The following is a 19667-nucleotide window of genomic DNA, read 5'->3' as shown; positions in this document are numbered from 1 at the left end:
AGCCCCTTGGAATCAGTCCTACCCTTTGTGCACGGTCTTAACAGCAGCAGATACTCCATCACTGCTGAGCGCTCATACATGTGAGTAATCCACCAGCACAGAATGCCTGGTAAAGTCCCTTGGGCATATTTAATGCCAATTGTTCAGCAATGTTGATATCTGAGATCAGGGGATTTCTACATGGTTCTGGTGAGGCAGACCAACTTGGAGATGAGTCCAGCAGCCAGTAAGATGAAGATCCTTCGCTATCTGATAGCACAGCAAAGTCTGAGGTTGGGCTAGAGGAGTACTCAGATGATTGATCTTAGTTAACAAAATCTGATCTGTCATCTGTCATGTGATTTGATCCAAATATATGTGTGCTGATATTAATATGAATCAAATTTTTGTTATTGTAGTTGTTTTGTGCTGTAGAATACATAATGTAATCGTGTAGTGCAAGTCTAATGGTTTGATTCAGAAAGCTGATGATGCTAGTAGGATGACAGAGAGATATCTGACATTAAGGACATGTCATATTGATATTGATGTGTCATTACTTATTTTGTCACATGTTTTCAAAAATCCAGATCTATTCTATAGTACTAATTATACCACACTTTATGTACTCAACTAGTGATTTGATAAAGAATTTAGGCTGCTACTGAGAAACTCAGAACTTATGTCTTGAAACTTCAGATGGCTGTATATTAAGGTTTATGAGCTTAGTGATATTGAGCTCTATGTTTGGCATTTTCCTTTTGCATACCTCTTGCTCTCCACCCTCCCAAATGGGCATCCTGGACATCCTGGACTTATGGTGTGGCCACTAAATGCTACATGTGTGTACTTCAGTTCACAGAGGATAAGAGTCACACACCTCAAGAGGAAAGTTGCTGAAGTTTGAGAAATGGGTGGCAGGTTCTTGCAGGAGGGACATTGTAGCACTCAACCTTGCACTGAGCTCATATTAAGCTATTTCCAATGCATGTCAAATGCCTGTCACACACAAATCATTTCCTGATATTTTCCAACACTTACCCGCTCAACTCAATGCTAACCCAATGCAACCCAATGTTTAGGCTGACTTGGCTGATGAAATTCTGCATGCACATCCTCCCTATGTCATGTCCTGTCGTATCTATTCCCACTAGGTGCGCAGTTACTTGTTTCAACATCACTAACATCGTAGACTGTATTATTACATGTTCGCAGTACCACATGTCTTATGACATAGGACATCAGACCCAAAAATTACTGCTACTACTTTCACCTATAGCACTCCAAAATTCTACATAGATACTATATATTTTGCATACCTCCTACCTATCACTACAGGCATTTTCCCATTTTCCTCCACCAAACATCCAAAAAACATTGATTGAGAAGATAGAAATTTCCCCTCATTTTTCCTGTCAAAACATTGAAAAAAAGTAATTCATGTTTCCATGACATTCTGTGTGTGGGGCATGATGCAAAAATTGGACATGTTCCTTCAAGGATAATGCTGTATTTTCCATGTATTGTCTTTGAAATAACAGCTTAAAATAATGTTAATTTTCTTCTGTGTTTTTCAAATATACTATGTTTTTCAAATGTTCTGTGTATATTTGAAAAACACAGAGAAGAAGATTAACATTGATGGTGTTCAAAGTAGATTTCACAGAGCTTGCTAAGCTTGGTAAAGCTTGGTAAAATCGGTCCTGACTTAAGGTTTGTTACACTACGGCTTGGGCTGGCATCAATGCGGAGTCCCAAAAGACATGCCTGCCCTACGACCATAACTTCGTCGTTCTGCACGACTACAGACGCACTCTCAAATCACCTCCCCGCAATGTTGCAAGACTGGGCTGAAAGTTATAGAGCCACCACCAGCTCCTCCTGCACAGGGAAAGGGAAAACGCAGCAGAGAAGGTAAAGATAGAGACACTACTCCTACTATTTCTATCAGCTGGCAGTCAGTTCCCCAGCAGACCAATAGGCTGGTCGACTACCTCATTGGACACCCACCAGATTGCTGCATTCTGTTTGCCAGTGAAAAAAGGAATTCAGCCAACCGTCCGTGAAGCTGAGGGTCGCCCCTCAGGTAAAGACAAAGATGAAATGCATGCTGTCATCACAAGAGTTATTTTCTCTGAGGATCCTCAATATGCAGTGCTCTATGCATCAAATCCCAACAAATTTTGAGACTCTGTATATAATCGCATCGTGGTGTAAGTGATCCCCCCTATTTTTATAATTATCAATGCTGATCAGACTGATCAAAGCCTCTGCACTAAATTTTGTGACATTCGTGCTGAATTTGAATCAACAGGTGCAGGCATTGTGCCCATCAATTCAGAGACAAGCGTGAATTTGTATTATGAGTTTTTTCCTCCTTACACAAATTCTCCTAATTAAAATTGTAGGTAAATACGAGAAGAACTTTCCCTGGTACGATCAGCTCTACTCCATCTGAGGCTCCCATTCATCATTCTCTGCCAAAACATCATCGTCAAAGCTGGGCATTGATTGCACGAGTGATCTCTTTTCTCTCACCCATCCTTTGGGTGGCTCTCTTTGTCCCCCTGCTTCCTCCAGCACTGATCCTGGCTCTCCCATGTAACTTGGCAACATGCCTCTCCCCAATGCTCAAGCTGGCGGCATTGCTGGGTCCTCAACTGGACCCACTTATGGCTGCCTTCCCTCAAGTGCCCATGCAGGTGGTGCTGTGGCCGCGGCACCACCTACCTCTCCCCAATTTTGTCACAGTCCCTCTGCTCCTGGAGGCAGTGGTGGTAGCCCTTCGCAATGGAACTATGCGCTGCCACCCCCAAGCGCTCACACCAATAGTTCTGCCAGGTCCTCTGTTTTTTGTTTCCCACTGCTTCCCTCCAGTGCTACATCTCACGATGGTACTCACTCTCCTGTCGCTCATTCCCCCACTGACAATTATAATTTCAATGGTATTTATGATGATAACCCTCTTGTGGGTGAGATGGAGGATCTTCATATGGATTCCACAGATGAAACCACAGATGACGACAGCAATGCTATCAGCCTGAACAGCCCACCAAGACGCAGGGCTGGGAAGAAATGCCAGGAGCCCCCTTCCCCCCCCCTCCCCTACTACTACTACCGCTCAGACGCAACAGATGCCCCCCCGCACATCCATTCAGCATGATTGTGCTACATTCAAGTCTCATGTTAGCCAGGTGATGATGCGTGAAAAGAGTAAATCAGGCTCTATGACATCATCAGGGTCATGCTCATTGTCACACTCTCAAAAGCCATCATCTCATAAGCCGTCATCTCAACAGTCCTCTCCAACAGCACAGACATCTGTCTCGACGACGCCAGCAAGTTCGGTCTTGAAATGCCTCCAGATGGAGATTCACGAGCAGATGGATGTGCTCAATGACAACCTGGAAAGTATACATTCCAACAAGCTAACCCTATATCAACTGAAGAACAAGCACCTTATGGTGAAACTAAACACCAGTCGCCAGGAGAAGGAACATTGTATGGATGAGTGTGCAGACACTGCCATAGTCATCAGCGCATGAAGGAGACTAAAGAAGCAGATATTCGCCTACATGAAGCGGATGCCACCGCTTTTGCCATGGAAGCAGATGTTCTATGCCTCTGGATTTAGTGGGCCCAGCTCAATGCCCAGGGTGGCAAACCTGCTGGTACCTGACTTCTCATGTCGTCGTCATCATCATGTTCTTGTGCCGTCGTCATCATCACGTTCTTGTGTCATCGTCATCATCATCATCACGTTCTTGTGTCGTCATTGTCATCATCACATTCTCGCATCGTTGTCGTCATCATGTTCTCACATCTTCATCTTCACCATCAAGTTCTCATGTCGTTGTCATTGTGTTCTCATGCCATTGTCGTTATGTTCTCACATTGTTATGTTCTTACATGTTCTGGATGTTATGTGTCTTGTTGTGCTTGCATGTAGTATTCTCACATATGGCCACAAGTTGATCACTAGTTGTAAGATTTGGTAGTACATTTGGTAGTACATTTGTTTAGCTATACACAATGTTACTCTGCTTGTTTGTTCAATCTGCCTGATGGTGTGCTTCTGAATAGGGGCTATCAAACAACATATCCATCAGCCTTGCCCTGTGAGCTTGACCTGGAGTGCCTTCATAAGACCTATCACCCACTACTTCATGACCATCTGGTCCTTCATCCTCATGGCAAATAGTATTGTGCCCCTCTCAAACAGCCCATACAAGTGTGGATTTGTTGTGAATCTCCTCAAAGTGGATGATCATATTATGAAGAATTAGGCAACACCTAACTCAATGCAGAGTAACCTGAAGATCCTTCTGGTTCTGAAGTGGGTGCCTAAGTTCCTTGAGAGACTGGAATCATCCTTTCAAAGCTGCAAATGCATGTTCAACACAAACACGGACCTATATAAATAAAAAATCAGTGAAAATTGCAAAAATCAGCCAAAAAAATTAGAAATACCCGAGAGAGGTTAATATTAAAGGATTTCTGGTCCCTGGTCAACCTCCCATTATGTAGCTTCTTGAAAGGGGCAATGCACCACTTCTCAAGTAGATAGGCACTATCTGCCCAAATCCAATGGTCCTCTGGAAGAAGAGTGTCATGCTCCTGATAAACACGAGTGGATTTGAAGGTATAAGCATCACGTGTACTGCCAGGGTTACCCAGTGAATAATCAACTATGAGGAGGTTATGGGGCATAATGATTGCCTGAATTTTTCATCAGTTTCTAACCATTAGAATAAGAGAAAAAAATACCTGATAGCTGAGGGAATAGTTAGACTTCCTGTCATAAAATGCCTCACCATAAAGACTAGGTTTTTCATACAAATTAATGGCAGAACCATCAATTGCAAAAATACTATTTCTCCACTCAGGGCAGGACCTAGCCTTAACAAATTGCCGAGCATGCTCAGCATCTTTGGAGTCAGGAGTAGGAAATTGGATGAATGTATCATGCAGATCAAGGAGGGCAATCATGACATGGTTGCTGCAATTGATTACTGACCCCACACTAACACCTGCCCATTGACCCACATCTTCCAGAGAAATGACATTGCCATAGTGTCCAGCACAGTTGAGAAAAATAGCTAGCTGAATAGCAACTGGAAGCTAGGGGTTATTGGACTGATTAGTGAAGATGGGGTGACCTGAGATGTGATCAAGGATATCGTCAAAGATCTCGGGATTGACACATAGTTTCTTCTGGAAGAGATGAGTGTGAGATGTCCTAAAATCATGAAGGAGGTGAATTTGAGGGGCCCACATAGGAGGTGCATCTGGCTTTTGAAGGACACACTGAAGGTGAGGAATCTTGACTATAGGTGAAAACACTTAAAACTAATGGGGACTCTACAGCAAGACCTGGATACAAGAATACAACTCAACCCAAAGGACAGCTACTGAGAGAAGTTCCTCCCTCGCTAATAAAATGGAGGGAAACTCTGTCAACTAGACAGGCACTAGTAGGCGCGAGAAGATAACGCGCGCGAAGGCACGCATAAGTGAGGCGAGGGCACGCGTGAGCAAGAGGTGCGAGGGTTGCACGCGCGTAAGTGGAGGTGCACTTCGAGCGATAAGGGAAAGAGTCTTCAAAGAATAGTGGAAGCGTGGGTGATAGTCAATAGAGAAGTATAATCAGATTTCTAGCACTTAGGTGGATTATACACTTTGCAGTATACTGAGATAAGGGGGAAAAGTGGAAAAACTAGTCCTAAAGAACCCTCCCTCCTTTTAAGAAGGGGAATTGCACTCGAGAATTATGCTATGTGGCACATCTGAGCACGGTACCAAACTGAGCAACTATATCAACACTAAATATTTTAAAGCCTAAGATAGATGTTCTGTATGTAAGTGCAGGGATCGGACTGAGGATACGTCAATTCAATGAGATTGATAAGAATAACACACTAGTAAATCAGCGAGGACGTAGGATGGATGGATGGACAGGAGTGCGAAGACCTAGAGTGAGGCACACGTGTGAGTCTCTACAACACACCCTTGAGACCTCATCACAAGGGAAGTGATAGTGTCATGAAGGCGGTCATAATGTGCAGCAACATGGGTGCTTTCATCATCCAAGTCCGAGTTTGAGTCTGAGTCCGAGTCCAAATAGTCAGATAATTGTGGAGTAAGAGGAGATGGAGGAGTGAGGACCATATCCAAGTCAGAATCAGAATCAGAGTCAGAAAAGTCAGATAGGGTCATAGTACAAAGCACATGCTTGTACTTGGAAACAGTTAAGGCTAATTCTGCCTCGTCCAGTTCATCAAGCAGCTGGTTGCATAGGGAAAGATGGGGCATGATGAGGTTCAAGAGACACCAATATGAATATGCTTATCGATCCTTATCCATCAGCTTATCACTCCATGTGATGGAATCCAAATATGGGGTCGGAGTTTAAATTTTTTCCTTTTGTGGTAACAAACACTCTGGTGCAGCACCAGCACCATTGACAACGACAACGACACTCTAGCACTCTTCAGCATCTCAATTCCTCCCACCATCATATGAAGACCTCTAAGCGGCTGTGTACAGGCACACGACTCACTGGACGCCACATCACCATTCGCGCCCCCACCCCCACCATTCGTGCCAGTGTAGGACTTAGAGTCCTTGTGGCCTTGTAAAGGCTATTTTTACAGCATCCCAAAGGTCCTTGCATTGTGCGCACTAACGCTAATGCGGCGCACATCTTTTTCACTATTGGCCGATGGCCACGGCTCGCATTGGTTTTTCTTCAGCTCTGTCATGCATCCTTTTCCCATCCTATCCATGTCCTCCGCTTGTCTATCGGTGCGTATCTTACTTGATTTGCATTAGACTGATTATATTCCCGACGCTATATCGTTTATATCCCTATTACACTCGTCATGGACCCTTATTACCTATTAATGCTACCTACTTGGCTCCGAATAGCACTTTGGCGCGCTCTCATATATACTTGTACTTAGGAATTTTCATGGAATTTTCTTTGTTCCCACATAAGAATCTATCCTCCACTTGCATGCATTAACGTCCAAACTTGAAATCTAAACTTTGCATCAACCACCGTGCATGTCTATCTAACAGCCACATTATCCTTTCGATTCCCTGTTTTGTCAGCCTTCGCGCTACTTACAAATTCGCCGTCGCGCTGCTTCGCTTTAACGCTTCGTGGCACCCACATATCTATTCCGCATGGCCGTGTGTCAACATATCTTCGGCCGCTCAAAACTCGCTTCACGCTGCATCAACGGCGGCTCGCTCACGCTCGCATCACATTGCACTAGTCCTCGTGCTCCATCCATTCTCAACCCCCCTTATTAGTTTCAGTGATTTCCCTCCATTTTTACATAGAGGAATTGTTCTCAGTAGCAATCCCCTTGGGCCGAATCACATACTCGCATCCAGAGGTCTATTTGAGTACTACCCCACTTCCCACTTTCTTCCCCTTTCACCCCTTCTCATCTAGCTATCATTCCTCGCACACAACTGGAGCCCACCGCGAGGGGATTATCTGAGAAAACTAGTAGGCAGTTGAGACCTACGAAGGAATGCACAGTGCGCCAAGAAGCAATTGACAGTTTTAATCATGCCTTTCCGAACATGCAACTAACACCAATTAAGGAACTCTTTGTGCCGCAGAGTAAGCGCCGCCCGCGCAACATTTCTGAGCCAACCCGCCCTGACCCGAACCTATTTGTAGCATGCAACCACGTGCCCACATCGCCAGTCATGCCTTCCCCAAAGGATTCAGTACAAGGCAAATTGTCCAACAATTTCGAAGTGCTAGATAACCCTCGGAGCTTCCTACCCGGCACATTCTATGCAATGCCTGAACAGCCGATGCTTCCCAACACCCGTAACGTCAAAAATATAAGTGTGCTAACATCCCTCAGTGATCTAGATCGAGAATTCCCAAGCATTCCAACAAATGCTGCCATTGCTTCATCATCCCATCCACATTATCCAACTTCCACACCGCTTGCACCTAACTCTATCCGCACGGCCATCGCTATCTTCTCCCATGGACCGTCACCTCTCATCCAACAACCTGTCTACCAATTTCCCCTAGCCGCCCCACAACCTACCATGTCCGCCATTCCTGCTTTTAGAATGCCGATCTGTGGCACAGAAGGTGCACCAAAGTTTGACAGCACTACAGAAAATCTACTTGCCTTCATCGATGATTATGAGGTCCTTGCTGATGAGGCAGGTCTCATAAATGGCGATCACATCAAAGGCATAATTTGCTACCTGCCAACGAGCAAACAAGAGTTATGGGCAGAAATGCCTGAGGCTAAAAGTGGCGATTACCGCGCATACATAAAAGAGGTAAAGACGATGTACCCCAGCTGCGAAGGCGACCTAAGATACACTGTTGATGATCTAGTTGCAATCACATGCAACCAGAAGAATGTACCAATGTGCTCGGTAAAAGAACTGGGCAATTATCAGCGTGCATTCCTTAAAGTCGCGCGAGTGCTGATTGAGAAGGATCGCATAGGTAAGGCGGAGCGCGACTGCATTTTTATAGATGGATTCCCAAGTGATATCCAGGCACAAACACTTACGCGCCTAATGATCAAATTCCCTGACCATCACCTGCGGGACCCTTACCTGTTCAACGATGTTGTCACAGCCACAACCTTCTTGCTACCAGGTATCGGTGTTACCAGTACAATACCTTCCAACATGCCGGTAATAGCATCACCATATGCAATGACCGCATCGCTGGCAGCGCCGGTCCACCAACAAGCGGCGCCAAATGTTGTAGTAAAGCAGGAATACTTTGCAAAGCGCAGCGGAAATTACGGCCCTAGCGGTTGTATATTTTGCAGCGGCTCTGACCATTTCATGGGAAGGTGCCATGAATGCGACCAGTACATCGCGGCTGGCAAATGTAAGTTCGATGTCACCTTTAATAAGCTTGTACTCCCCAATGGCAATTGGATTCCCGGCCAGCAAAGCGACGGCACACTCAAGGACCGTCTCAATCGGTATCATAGTAGCCAGCAGGCTAATGAGGCGCTGCCAGGCACAAGCATCAGTGTGAACATGTTTTACCGCGCACCACCGGGAACGGAAGTGGTCGTAGATGTCAACTCGTCCACATTCATTCATACCATCGCCGAATCTGAGTCCGAAGAGGATGAAGAAGATTTAGATGTGGCGCGCGAATATGGAGTCGGTCAATACTTCCCGCTGTAGGAATACAACACAGAGTGGGGCTATACAAAGATGGCTCCAAACTGATATCTTTATGTTGTGGTCTTGCACTGCCTAGTCTGCTATACTTGGTGAGACAAGTGCATTCGACCCAGGGGTCTATGGTCTGGGAATAGTTTTGGGGGTCAGTGAGTGATGTGGGGTCAATAGTCCAAGCGCGGGAAACAATGTCCGAAGGTGTAATTACAATGTCCGATGCAAAAGCGTCGGGTCCGATGTTTTTGGGGTTTCGGGTTATCGGGTTCGGGTTCAGGGTATCAGAAACTAATAGCAATGCGCTAGCGAGCGTCGGGAAAGCGAGAGGTGTGCGCAATAATAACGATGATGGATACGGGTGGTGAAGGAACGATGATATTCGCAATGTCAACTAAGAACTACAAAATATTGGGTTTGACCCCTAAGCATTGGAGAACGGCTCTCATCTACTTGGATGATGGTAATGCTATGGGGAGTCCAATATTTATGTAGATACATAGAAGTCCAGAACCCTATAGGCAAAAGTAGTAGTGCAATATTTTCGGGTCTGATGTCCTATGTAATAAGACATGAGGTGCTGCAGACATGTAATAATGTGGTCTACAATGTTAGTGATCGGAAAACAAGTAACTGTGCACCTAGTGGGGCTAGCGCAATGAGACAGGACATAGGTAGGACGAGTACACGTGAAGTCCAATAGTCCAATAGTCCAATGTCCAATGTCCAATGTCTGATGTCTGATGTCCGAAGTGCGATGTCCGATGTCCGATGATTTTCGGGTTTGGTGTGTATTGAGTCAGATAGGATAGGGAATGATTCGGGTAATGATTAGCATTAATACATGCATTGGAAATTAGACCTCTACGAGGCCACAGAGATGTCAGTCTCTACACTGCGACACTACGTTAGGCATCATCAAAAACATCCCACTTGATTTCGGCGGTGGTCCCATGTACTTCCAAGTACAGGTGACCAACCGCGCAATGTTTGAAGTCCTCCTCAGCCATCCATTTTTAAGTTATCATCTTGCTGCACTAACGATCTCCCTAATGGGGATCAAGATATTGTCATTACAGATCCAAACACCCGCAAGGAGCTGCACATTCCGACCATACCTTGGGTAAAGCGCTGCAACCATTGCCTCAACAGCGAACATTGCGCCGAGCACTCTGCAAAAGCGAAAGCCGAGGAGAAGGGTTTTTAGGTATCGATGATCTGCAGCTGCCGCGGGGAGATATCTACCCACTGTTATTATATTCCGCTAACCACATTTCCGCATCTCATTTTAATTCGCATTCTCATTTAAGTCCCAAAGCACTGAAATATGCAAACACCGAAGGCAACACATTATCGCTCTCAAGGAGCAACATCACATCGTTTTCTGTATCATCGCATCATCCGCCGCCGCTAACCATTCCGTCTCTAACCCCGCTTCAGTCGGCACAATATGCGCATCTAACATCCACCAAATCCGCTGTTAACAAAGCGACCATCGACACTTTCAATTCATGGTATTATTATGATCGAGATTTGCACACACTGGTCTATAAGCCAGTTGCGAAGAAAGTCTGCACGGTACCAACGGCTATGCTGGCTGACACTGCAGGCATTTTTCCATTTTCCTCCACCAAACATCCAAAAAACATTGATTGAGAAGATAGAAATTTCCCCTCATTTTTCCTGTCAAAACATTAAAAAAAAAGTAATTCATGTTTCCATGACATTCTGTGTGTGGGGCATGATGCAAAAATTGGACATGTTCCTTCAAGGATAATGCTGTATTTTCCATGTATTGTCTTTGAAATAACAGCTTAGAATAATAATGGCATTCAAAGTAGATTTTACAGAGCTTGCTAAGCTTGGTAAAGCTCGGTAAACGTCAGTTAAATCAGTCTGAAAAACATTACCACAAGTACGGCTCCATTCAGCATCGCAGTCGGACTTTGAAGAGAGACTTAGTGTTTGGGAAGGTGAAGAGGCACAGATGTGCAGATGGATTACTGTACTAAGTACAAAATAAGCTACATACAAACTATCAGAGTGACTGTTTCAGAGAGGATTGTGAGCCTGTGAACATTTGTCTCTCATGATGAAATGTGAAATGTAAGGCTGCTTTGGGTCCTGCTTGCCATGACAAGCTAGGTGCACCCAAGTGTAGTGTTGTTGGCAATACTGCACCATTGCACCGCACCAGTTTTGCCAACCTGGCAATTGCCGGCGAACTCGGAGGGGCCGGTGGCAAAACTTGGCACAACTACTAGTAGTAGTACTGTAGTACCAGAAGGTAACTTCGACAATCTGACAGGTTTCCTTCATAGATTCACCATCAATGGACTTATTAGTTCAGTAATAAGTAATATCACCATGTTTTTTTACCATTTGTTAAACTATACCATCCCTGCACTTTGGACTCGTCTTAAAATGCCCAATGAAAAGCATCCGGGCGGCCACCCACCAGCCAAAATCCTCACTGATAACTTCACGGAACTCGAATGAGTTGATAACAAGTCCCGCCAAAAGTTTTCAAAGTGTCACTATTGCACTCCAACCAGTGGCAGTGGTCAACACATTGAAGGTCGAGATAACCGCTGTCTCTTGCATCTTACAAACCAAAAAGAGTGCCCAGATGCTCCACCATCTGTTCATAATGAAGCTCGCAAAGCCTTATTGCAGAAAGGAGCTGCTGTTGGCCAGACAGAGGCACCACTTTTCCATGACACATCTGCCTCAGATGTCACTGAAATCAATGATAATTCTCAATCTGATGCTGGGATAAGTCACGCCGTTGTCCAAAAAAGGAAGTCTGGGCCACTCAATAATTACATTGATCATACATTGACTCCTGTGCAGTGGGAAAATGCAAATCTCAAACTGTTTCAGTGAGCTCAGCTTAACCTAATCAAAGCATGCTCGCACCCTCATCCAGATCTTCATGTGATGCAGCTATGTAGTTCACAGCAACAGTCCATTTTCCATCAGCAAAAATTCATACTTTCTCAAATTCATCGATTACATTCGGCTGTTATATATTCCTCCCACATGTTATGTCTTATCACACACGATCAAGGACTCTGAATATGCATGAGTTTCAATCAAAGAGATAGACTGTCTAAAGAAGAGGCAAAGGTTGACACTTCTCTTTGATGGATGGGATGATAAAATCCATCGAAGCCTGTATGGTTCTGTCGCAGCAGAGGTTGGGCAGTACCCAACTGTCTTAAGTCTTGATGAGCTCACTGGGCATCGAGGCTCTGCTGAGAAATATTTGGAGACTGTGAAAAAGGCGTTGAAAAATATGGAGATAGAAAATGGGAGGAATATAATTGCTTTGACGATGGATGACCCAACTGTTATGCAGTCTTTCCGTCGCAAGTTTAAATCTGAGTATCACTGGGTCATTGTAAGTTTAGTTCAGCTTTTGAAGTATCAATTTATTCTGATGGCTGTAATTCCAACTAGACTCTCACATGTTTTTTGCATAATCTCAATACCATCATCGGAAAGATTGCCTTGTACCCTGCTATGAAGAAAGTGGCCACAAAGTCTGCTCACATTGTCTCGTACTTCAACCAGTCTCATTACTGGGGTGGCCAATTGGATAATGAAGCCCGAAGCATGAACATCCATCGTTCAATGAAGTCTAATACTGAATCACGTTGGTATGCTTTAATCTTGCAAGCTATGAGCATTGAAGCTTATTGGTAAGTCCAAATATTTGTTTCCTCAAGTTTATTGAATCTCAATTCTTTTAGAGGTCCACTTGGCAGAATTTGTGTGCGGCCAGACACCCAAAAGAAGACAAACAACCTTTCACCTGTCACACCTGAAGTGATCAAAACTGTCCTTTCTGACCCAGTATACTGGCCACATCTAGGCCAATTCATCAAAACATGTGAGCCCATTGTCGATGCGATTGGAAATCTTGAATCACGGGATGCTACCTTAGCAGACTGCATGCTCGAATTAATTCGGTGTGCTCAGCAAATGATGCATCTTCAACTTGAAGATGGTGAAGATGTCAGCTTCTGGATGCATGCCAAAGCTGTGTTCAATGGTGAATTTCACACCATGAATACCAATATTCATGCTCTTGCCATTTTCCTGCATCCGATGTGCTGAAAACTCGCTGTGTCTCAAGCTGCAAAGAGCCGAACATTTGAGCAGATTTGCACAGCTGCACTCGACATCGCAAAACAGTGGCGCTGGGATGGTGATCGAGCTATCAAACTTGTCGAGAATCTAAAGCAGTATTACCAGTGCAAAAGTGCATTCACAGGTGGTCAAGCCAATGGGAAGGATTGGTGGGAGAACCTTCTGATATCTGCAAAGACACACCCACTGAAAACACTCGCAATCACCTTATTCTTGATTGTCCCTCATGCGGCTGACATTGAGCGACTATTTTCGGATCTTGGTGGAATACAGAGTGTCAAACATTGCAACTTAACAGTTCGCACTTTCGAGACCCTTGGGAAACTTCATAACAACTATTCCTATCATGTCTACCAACATGCACTCGCTACTGGGAAGCCTGTCCGACAAAAACATGCACACATGCACACTCGAAACAATGGTGGCATCAACACGGACCTGGCAACAGATCTCGATGCAAATTTTGCATGGACACCTCCGCTGGCAAGCCAAAGTCAGGTTGATGACAAGCTAGAGGGGCCTGAAAGCTTAACAGAGGATGAGGTTGCGGCTGCCTTTGATGAGATTGAGCAGCGCATTGCAGAATTCCCGACCACTATTGACCCCCAGCTGGAAGGGTTCGAGATCTTGGTGGGACATGTGTATGACCTTGTGGAGCTGGAACAGGTTGACAAATGTATCACCCCTGCAGCTTTCAAAGATGATGTTCAACAGGTGGGATGTGACTTGGAGGATGGTGTATCTTGGGATGTGCAGTCTCTGTTGACTATGAAGGGTGTCTTGTTGATGTAATACTATTAAAAGTCGATGTAAAGTGTCTGGGAGTTTTGCCGAGTTTTGCCGATGCGCCAAGTGCCAGTTGTGCCAGCACTTGGTCAAAACTCAGCTCAAAGTAGTTTTGCCCCCTACACTACCCAGGTGTTCTGCTGTAAAGCTTTGAGTGCACCTGCTTGTGTGGCTGCATCCCCAGAAATAGTAGTGTGTCTGGCCATTGCAGGGACGAGCTCACTGTCGACGGCCAAGAGCACCTTGCCTTTCCCTGCACCCGGTTGACCCTGTCCAATCACCACAAAGAATGGAGGAGTTTGAGCCATGCTATCAGCGTGGCTCGAAACTCAAAGGAGGATCGACACACTCACGAACTGCAAACAGCGGGCACCAACTTGGATCAGCATGGCTCGAACTCAAAGGAGGATCAATGCACTCACAAACTGCAAACTGCGGGCACCAACTTGGATCAGTGTGGCTCAAACTTGAAGGAGGATCAATGCACTCATGAACTGCGACTCCCTATCCAGAGCTGAGTCTACATGTGCTGCATGCAAGTGAGAATGAGAGTGCGATGAGCAAGAATGAGTGCCGCATCTTGTCCTTTTCGTATCTTTGGTGTCCTGGTGTCGTCCGCAAGTGTTTGCACCATGTCCGCACTTGCTGGCGTGCATTGGGCATTTGCGCATGGTGCTGGTGGCATTGGACACAGTGTGGTGGTCATTGGTGGTGGTGGTGGTGGTGGTGGGGTATGCGCCAATGCCAGTGTGTGTGAGGAATGATAGCTAGATGAGAAGGGGTGAAAGGGGAAGAAAGGGTGAAGTGGGGTAAAACTCAAATAGACCTCTGGACGCGAGTATATGATTCGGTCCAAGGGGGTTGCTACTGAGAACGATTCCTCTATGTAAAAATGGAGGGAAATCACTGAAACTAGTAAGGGAGGTTGAGAATGGATGGAGCGCGAGCGAGCCGCCATTGACACAGCGTGAAGCGAGTTTGAGCGGCCAAAGATACGTTGACACGCGGCCGTGAGGAATAGATATGCAGGCACCACGAAGCGGCAAGATGGCGAATTCGTAAGTAGCGCGAAGACTGATGAAACAGGGAATCAAAAGGATAACACGACCATTAGATAGACACACATGGTGGTCAATACAAAGTTTAGATTTTGAGTTCGGACGTTAATGCGTGCAAGTGGAGGATAGATTCTTATGTGGGAAGGAAAGATACATGAAAATTCATAAGTACAAGTATGTATGAGAGCGCACTGAGGTGCTATTTGGAGCCAAGTAGGTAGCGGTAATAGGTAATACATGACGAAAGTAATAGGGATATAAATGATATAGCATCGGAAATATGGTCAGTCTAATACAAATCAAGTAAAATACGCACCAATAGACAAGCAGAGGACATGGATGGGATGGGAAAAGGATGCACGACAGAGCTGAAGAAAAACCGATGTGAGCCGCTGTAGGACACGAGCTGGCGCTGGGCTCGTATTGAGCTATTTTACAGTACACGTCAAATACCCGTCACATGCTAATCACTTCCCGATGTTATCCGACACTAACCCGCCAACCCGACGTTTAGGCCACATCGGACCCGATGTTTTCCCGCGCACTTGTCCTATCCGTGTCCCGTTCCGTCTTGCTAGCCCCACTAGGTGTGTAGTTCATTAATTCGCACATTACTCACGTCGTAGCCAGCGCTATTACATGTTTTCCCATAGTCCGCAGTGCCTCATGTTTATTTACATGTACTTCGGATCCGAAATACTCCGCCACTACTTTCGCCTACGGGTTCCGCATTTCTACGTACTTACATATATATTGGACTGACCTCGAGCATTATTCATTATCCAAGTAGAGGGGAGCAGTTCCCCGACACTTAGTGGTCAAACCCGATATTTCGTAGTTCTTAGTTGATATTGCGAATATCATCGCTCTTTCATTATCCATATCAGTCATTGTTATTATTGCGCACACCGCTCGCTCTTCCGACGCTCGCTATAGCGTTACTATTAGTTTCCGACACCCCGAACCCGAACCCGATAACCCGAAACCCCGAAAACATCGGACCCGACGCTTTTGCATCGGACATTGTAATTATACCTTTGGACATTGTTTCCCGCGCTCGGACTATTGACTCCACATCACTCACTTACCCCCAAGACTATTCCCAGACCGCAGACCCCTGGGTCGAACGCACTTGTCAGGCAAGTATAGCAGACTAGGCAGTGCAAAGACCACAACACAAATATATCAGTTTGGAGCCATCTTCTTTTGCTCCTCTCGGTATTGTTGTTTCTACACTGCGGCAATCGGCCAATAGCGGAAAAGATGCGTGCTGTGTTAGCGTTAGTGCGCACAATGCAAGGACCTTTGGGACACTGCAAAAATAGCCTTTACAAGGCCACTGTCATATCCCACATTCTGAACCAACATCCGACGATGTTCCCACGCCTCATCCGGACCTCCGGACCTCCTGTCCATGTCTCCAGACCCAATCCTCTATCTGTCCGGATCCCTGTACTCCTGCATCTGATATCTGGATGCCAGATCTGATATCCACATCTCCGGATCTCCGGATCTGACCTATCTGTCATGTCCGACCTCAAACCTTAAATCAGCGCCCATCCCCTTATGGTAATCACCTGTCTCTGGACTTCCAAACATCTGGATCCGACCCACGTCTATCTTCCGTGCCTTATCCCTTTGTACGTTCCTTCTCGAGTTAGACTTACTCATTTTCCATACCTCATTTCATTTCCGGCTTTATTTTCCTATGTCCTCATCTCCGTCTTCATTTACTATTTTCCGATAGACTAGTGTTTGACTTTTCTATACCCTCCGTCCACAGCCTCACATAGCTTTGGACTGTGCTGACTGATTCTCCGTTATGTCCTTTGTAGTATATAAACCCTGTAAAGTCTCTATACTTCCTCAGTCTGAATATTACACATATTAGTCCTCGCACTAGCCTTCACGCTAAGTCCTTGTAACAGTTCTAGTCCTCCGACTTAGTAATTATCCATCTCAGGCCTAGGGAGGAATTCCCTAGGCTGGAGCTCCGATCCTCCGCTCCTCCGCTCCTCCGCTCCTCCGCTCCTCCGCTCCTCCGCTCCTCCGCTCCTCCGCTCCTCCGCTCCTCCGCTCCTCCGCTCCTCCGCTCCTCCGCTCCTCCGCTCCTCCGCTCCTCCGCTCCTCCGCTCCTCCGCTCCTCCGCTCCTCCGCTCCTCCGCTCCTCCGCTCCTCCGCTCCTCCGCTCCTCCGCTCCTCCGCTCCTCCACTCCTCCACTCCTCTGATCCACCATTCCTCCAAGTTTCCGGAAGTTCCTCCGGAACTTTCCCGTGGTCCTCCGGACCTATTCTGCTTCGGACTTTGTCCTTGCAGCCTTTCCTCTGTTTCCTTCTACTCAGGACGAGTCCTGAGTAGCCATTACACATATCTCTGTCAGGACAAAACTCCATCGTAATTTCCAGAAGTTCCTCCGGAACTTTCCTGCACTCATCTGGAAGTTTCTCGCACTCGTCCGTAAAGTCCTTCCGAAGTTTCCCATGCTTCTCCGGAAGTCCTTCGGACTTCACTGGACTTTCTCCGGACTTCATTCTGAAGTTAAGGGCACATACTCGGGTAAGGGGCGCAGCGCACGAGCTGAAGCCAAGCCCCTTGGAATCAGTCCTACCCTTTGTGCACGGTCTTAACAGCCACAAGGACTCTAAGTCCTACATCACATATAAACTTTGAATTCTGACTGTCCCCAGTCAGCCTCTATAGAGCGAAGGGACTTAGCAAAATTTCGATGAGATAAGTCACGTGACCGTGCGCGTTTCACACCATATGTGGAGAACAAAATGAACCGCAGGTTGTGGACCGTTGACCGTGGGAACTGTGGCCATTTTGATGTATTAAAATGTGTCGCGTGTTGTGCTTCTTCTTCTTCATCTTCATCAATCACTTCATCAATAATTCTCGCCACTCTACCATGTCTTGCTTCAACCCTGCTATGTTGACCGCCTCCCCTGAGCCAGAAACTCCACCGTCACCTACTCACAACCAACCAATGGTGGACAACCCCATTCCGGAGGAATCGGATGCTGATCGCATCCACCACGTGTGGAGCCTGATCTGCGAAACATTGTGATCCTGCACGCTGACAGTGCCAGATGCCAAGGAAGAACTCCTTGAGGAGCAAGAGTCTTGGATGCGTGATTGGCATACTGTATTGGTGAGTGTTTTCTCTTTGTCTTATTTTCACCTTGTGTGTGCTAATGCCGCTGATAGGAACAAATGAATGAGTGCTTTGGCCACATGCAGAACGCGCAGGTCGAACTGACTTTGGATGCGCAAGGCGCCAAAGCTCTAGAAGACAGTAAGAAGGAGTACCAGAAGCTGGAGAAGTTGGTGAAGGGATGGAAGGTGAAGGCCGTCAAGCTGCTGCGTGAAAAGTCTGTCGTGCCCACTAACAATGTAGGTGAACCGGCGGTCGTGGAGAAGACAGCTTTGGTCGATGCTGTGCCTTCCAAGGAGGTCGCCGATATGGGTGTACCAGTAAGTACTCCCATCTTTGTTTCTTTCTGGGGATTGGCTAACTTCTTTTTTTAGTGATTCGGCAGTCGTATGTCCGTCACTAAGGAGAAATGCATGTGCTGCCGCAATCGTCCCGGCGTGTGCGATGGCTCACCTGGCATCAGATGTTCTTACTGCATTGGCGTAAAGCAGGTGTGTTCCTTTTCAAGTAAGTACCTCATAACCTTACTAGTTTTCTTGTTGCAGTTGGCTAATGCATTATTTTCAGAAAAGGCAGATGCAAAGCCGAAACCGGCGAAGACCAAGCTGCAGGCTAGAAACGTGTACTGCACCGCCGTGTGGTACTGTCCCTACCAAGAAGGTGCGCACCAAATCAATGAGTTCGGCCAGGCCGACCGTACCCGGTGACCACTATCGCTAACAACGCGGATACTTCAGGCGATGAGTCAGAGGTGGAGATGCAGGTGGAGATTCAAGACGAATCGGGTGAGAAGCGCATAGGAGATGTTGCAGGTGAGGAAGACTTCGTCCGTGGGTCCAAGACTATCCTGCCGTGTCCTGTCTTGCCGCTCCCAAAGCAGCCCACACCTGCTCCAAAGTGCAAGTTGGACGCCTCAGAACGCGAGGAGTTAGAAGCCTTGCAGCTTGAGGTTGTGTCTCTTTGGGAGGAGAACGAGGAATTGCGCATTCATATGGAATGGTACGGCGACACCCTCATCCATGCGCGCCAACATGTGCGGGCGCAAGAGGCTGAGTGACTCCTTGCGTCTAACAAGGCTTTTGTGTCGGCGCGCAGCTGGCGCACCTTAGAGTTAGAGATTGCCGAATTGTTCAACTAGGCAAGATTAGAATAGTGTCTGTGTCATCTTGTACTTATAGTAGAAACACCTGCGCTTGAAGCGCAAAATAGAATAGTGTTCCGGCATTCCTGATAGTGTGAATTCTGGGAGCTGTCCATCTGCACGCCTATATCCCCATCCCATGTCCTGATCTGCTAAGTCTATCGGGCTAAAGGCAAAATAATTTAGTAGTAAGTAATTAGG

At 46.3% G+C, this 19667-nt stretch overlaps 2 protein-coding genes across 2 annotated transcripts; both read left to right on the top strand.

The window, feature by feature from the left end:
* Positions 1-12031: 12031 nt before the first annotated feature.
* HD556DRAFT_1431303 (uncharacterized protein) lies at positions 12032-14118 on the top strand (the record flags this gene model as incomplete). The annotated part of the gene is made up of 9 exons (XM_041304996.1): positions 12032-12053; positions 12273-12574; positions 12634-12829; positions 12929-13286; positions 13323-13545; positions 13570-13600; positions 13625-13674; positions 13705-13747; positions 13775-14118. The coding sequence occupies 9 exons, from the start codon at positions 12032-12034 to the stop codon at positions 14116-14118; spliced, it is 1569 nt and encodes a 522-aa protein (XP_041162083.1).
* Positions 14119-18079: 3961 nt separating this feature from the next.
* Positions 18080-19382, top strand: HD556DRAFT_1441414 (uncharacterized protein; the record flags this gene model as incomplete). Its single annotated transcript, XM_041306295.1, has 6 exons — positions 18080-18208; positions 18269-18322; positions 18379-18645; positions 18789-18816; positions 18857-18985; positions 19015-19382. 6 exons carry the CDS (start codon positions 18080-18082, stop codon positions 19380-19382), a joined length of 975 nt encoding a protein of 324 aa, XP_041162082.1.
* Between the last annotated feature and the right edge of the window lie 285 nt (positions 19383-19667).

Source organism: Suillus plorans (genome assembly GCF_016647745.1).
Source record: "Suillus plorans strain S12 chromosome Unknown HD556scaffold_18, whole genome shotgun sequence".
NCBI lineage: Eukaryota > Fungi > Basidiomycota > Agaricomycetes > Boletales > Suillaceae > Suillus > Suillus plorans.
Note: the sequence above shows the minus strand (reverse complement) of the source record. Positions and strands in the feature narration are given on the sequence as shown.